Raw genomic sequence first — 3256 nt, forward strand, 5'->3', positions numbered from 1 at the left:
GACTGTGCCTCCTTCAAAAATTCTGAGACATTAATGATTAGTCCTACAGGTCCTTATATTTCATTATAATTAATGTATTGCTTGCTTTTTTTACTTGTGCACAATTAAATCGACAAAGGAAGTTCGATTCCTCTCAGAATATTACTTAATTCACTTCAGTTGAATTATTATTATCAATTTTTTGGCTGGTGTCTCCTTGCTCTTTGTTCTATACTCTTCCCATAGAATTGAGACTCTACTTAAAATACAATGTCAAGCTAAACAGGTCAAGATTGAGAAGCTAGTAGGGAGGAAAAAACTCTCTAAAGTAGTTAATAAAATAATTAGCTTAATTTGTCACGCGTTGCTGTGATCTAAAAAAAAACAAATTCAAGGAAAATCCCCCTTAAAAATTCCTCATCGGGAGATTACCCTATGTCGGAAAACCCCCCACCCCGGGAAATACTTCCAGAAGTCTCCCCCGCGAAAATATTCCCAACGCCTCCGGGAAATTCCCTTAGCGTATTAATAGCGATCATATTTTCTAATTTAAAAGTACTTAAAAATTTTTCCCCATGTGAAAGCTTCTCCGCAAAAAATTCTCCCTTCCATTAGAAAATAGCCCCTGACCACCCCCCCCCCTCGGTGGAAAACCTAAACATGATATAATACCGTGTTTTGAGTGGGTTGATTGACCACGGCTACATCCGAGTTTAAGATGTGTGTTAAGTTTATAACAATGAGAAACGTTTGTCCCACTAAAGTCTCCATAATAATTTTAATCAATTAGAGACTTTACTAATAACACGAATCAATAATTTTATATACTCTACAGAAAGTCGACCAAATTTAAGTTCCAAGTGATTTCTAAGGTCGAGTCTGTTGGAAAATAAATCCGTGTATTTCCACTACATTTTCTAGCCGTTAAGGGTAGACTAGCGGCAACTCAGAGCACTTAAGTTAATTTGTTCTTTTCTGTTTGAATTTATGTCCTGTTCACATGTTCCTCTTTAATTCTTTCTCTTTATGGTGCAGTCCATTTTGTGGTACAATTGATTATAAGACTGCAGTAATCCCTTTAGGTCATATATTTACTAAATTGATTATCAGACACTAAAATTACTGGAAAAAAGGGAGCAGGAAATATAAATATATTATTTTGCAATGTCTGAAGATATTACAAAATTTGAAATATCGATAAAAGATATAAACTAGTATAAACTATTAATGCTATCAGCAGTGATTGATAGAATATATTGTTAGAATACTAGTATAAACTATTAATGCTATCAGCAGTGATTGATAGACGTCATATCTATCAAGGTGCTTGAAAACATCCCAAATGGTCTGAACCTCCGCATGAGGCTTCAAAATCTTATCAGAGGATACTTTTTTGAAAAATTCTACCCTCTTTATTTTATTTGACATGTTTTTTTTATCATTTACGATGTAAGGTAGATTAAAATGTAAATATTCCAAAATTTCCTTGGTACTTGGCCGTTTGTTTGGATCTTGGTTCAGACACATAAGCAATAGATGCTTGGCCATTGTTGAAATTTGGGATGCAGATATTCTGCTTTCCAAAGCTTGTGAAACATAATCATAGTCTGCGCTCCACCAAAATGTGTCTTCTTCAATTAGTAACAGTTGTCCCAAGATTGCCCCCAAGGACCTTGTTGGTACTGAACCTATACCATAAATTCTAGTCATTTCGTTTTTGATTTTGTCGTCAGTCTCTGGAATGAAATTGTTCAATTCGGAAGGAGGGTATAAGGCATCAAAACCGGGTGCAGGTTTTGTAATTTTCTCTTCCATGTTTTTGCAGGAACGAAAATCAGTTATAGTTACTTTATAATTATCATCTATAAGTATACCGTTTGTTCTTAGATCTCTATGAGAAATTCCACGCTCTTCTAATCTCGCCACTACGGACACTATTTGTTCGAATATTTTAAGAAAGTCATATTCACTCCACAAGTGTTTGAATTCTCCATCATAACCCTTTCTTGATATTTTTAAATCCTCGATAAACCGGTACAAATCAAGAGAATTTTCTTTTAATTCTGTAACAATAACAGCATTTTTTTCGTCAATATAGAAGTCAATATATTTTAGGCAGCCTTCTATATTTTTAACTTTTTTCAGCCAGTAAAGTTCCATTGGGATAAAAATTCCAGATTTTTCATCTCGGATGGTCCTAGCGTCTTCTAGTTTTACAATTTTAACGGCAACTTTTCTTTCATTGTCTTCTATTTGGCTTGCAATGCGGACAAATCCATTTTGTCCATGTCCTAGCACTGTCTTATTTAAGTAGTATTTTTCGTTAAACATTTCCATACATGTCTTTGAACCCTCTACCAGGTTGTAGCTGCTCCTTGAAACATGGCTTATGTTGGATACAGGCACATCATCACATCTAGCTCTTCTCTTATTCAAATGATCATGATAGTGACGAGTAATTTGGTGCCAGCCATTACTTCCCTCGGTATTTCGAAAGGTTATGAAGTCTGCAAATAGCTTCTTTTTGTAGTTATGCCAATTAACACTTGACTTAGCTTCATTTCCAAGCTCAAAATCACCCTTCTTAGGTATAACTTCATTAAAGATAACCTTGGTAGGTTTTCCATTAGTTCTTACAGGAAACAGTAAATCTCTATTAAAGTCTGAAATGTTTCTTAATTTTTGCAAATGGGTTAGGAACCAACTGTTGAAGACTTTTTTCATGTTGCTTATGCAATTAATTTTCAAGAATGACTCAGCTGGACAAAGAAAATTTAATTTAAGGAATGAATGATGTCATTACATTTAATTGTCAGTGACGCCACACCGTAACAAAAAACGTTTGACCTCATTAAAAAAATCTTCAGTTATGATGTCATAACGTCGTAACTTCAAAAAGTTATGATGATTCATTTTCACAGCAGATTAATGGTGTTATAAAAAAACGATTTTTTAAGTCAAATTCAAAAAATGTTAGTCTGTAACAGTAAAGTCAAGAAGATTCTTGAACTACAATCCTTTAAAAAGTAACTAATTTTAATATTTGTACATGGTTCCGATGTTTCAACAAAAATTCTTTTATTAAAAAAAACACTATGCAGTTAGATATAAAACAAATATAGAAAACAAAATCAGCCCTCAACAAAATATGGAAAAAGTTATTAAAATCTCTGATGGTGTTAAATATATGCATATATATATATATATATATATATATATATATATATATATATATATATATATATATATATATATATATATATATATATATATATAT

At 32.6% G+C, this 3256-nt stretch overlaps 1 protein-coding gene across 1 annotated transcript; it reads right to left on the bottom strand.

Annotated features, from left to right (window-relative positions):
- Positions 1–1212: 1212 nt before the first annotated feature.
- LOC148941497 (uncharacterized) lies at positions 1213–2703 on the bottom strand. The gene has a single exon (XM_089104183.1). It carries the CDS (start codon positions 2701–2703, stop codon positions 1213–1215), a length of 1491 nt encoding a protein of 496 aa, XP_088960309.1.
- Positions 2704–3256: the final 553 nt, after the last annotated feature.

Source organism: Artemia sp. Qi Xiang Cuo, chromosome 18, assembly GCF_049724085.1.
Source record: "Artemia sp. Qi Xiang Cuo chromosome 18, ASM4972408v1, whole genome shotgun sequence".
Lineage (NCBI taxonomy): Eukaryota > Metazoa > Arthropoda > Branchiopoda > Anostraca > Artemiidae > Artemia > Artemia sp. Qi Xiang Cuo.

Coding starts and splice junctions, on each gene's coding strand:
- LOC148941497 (XM_089104183.1), bottom strand. CDS start 2,703: ATGAAAAAAGTCTTCAACAGTTGGTTCCTAACCCATTTGCAAAAATTA.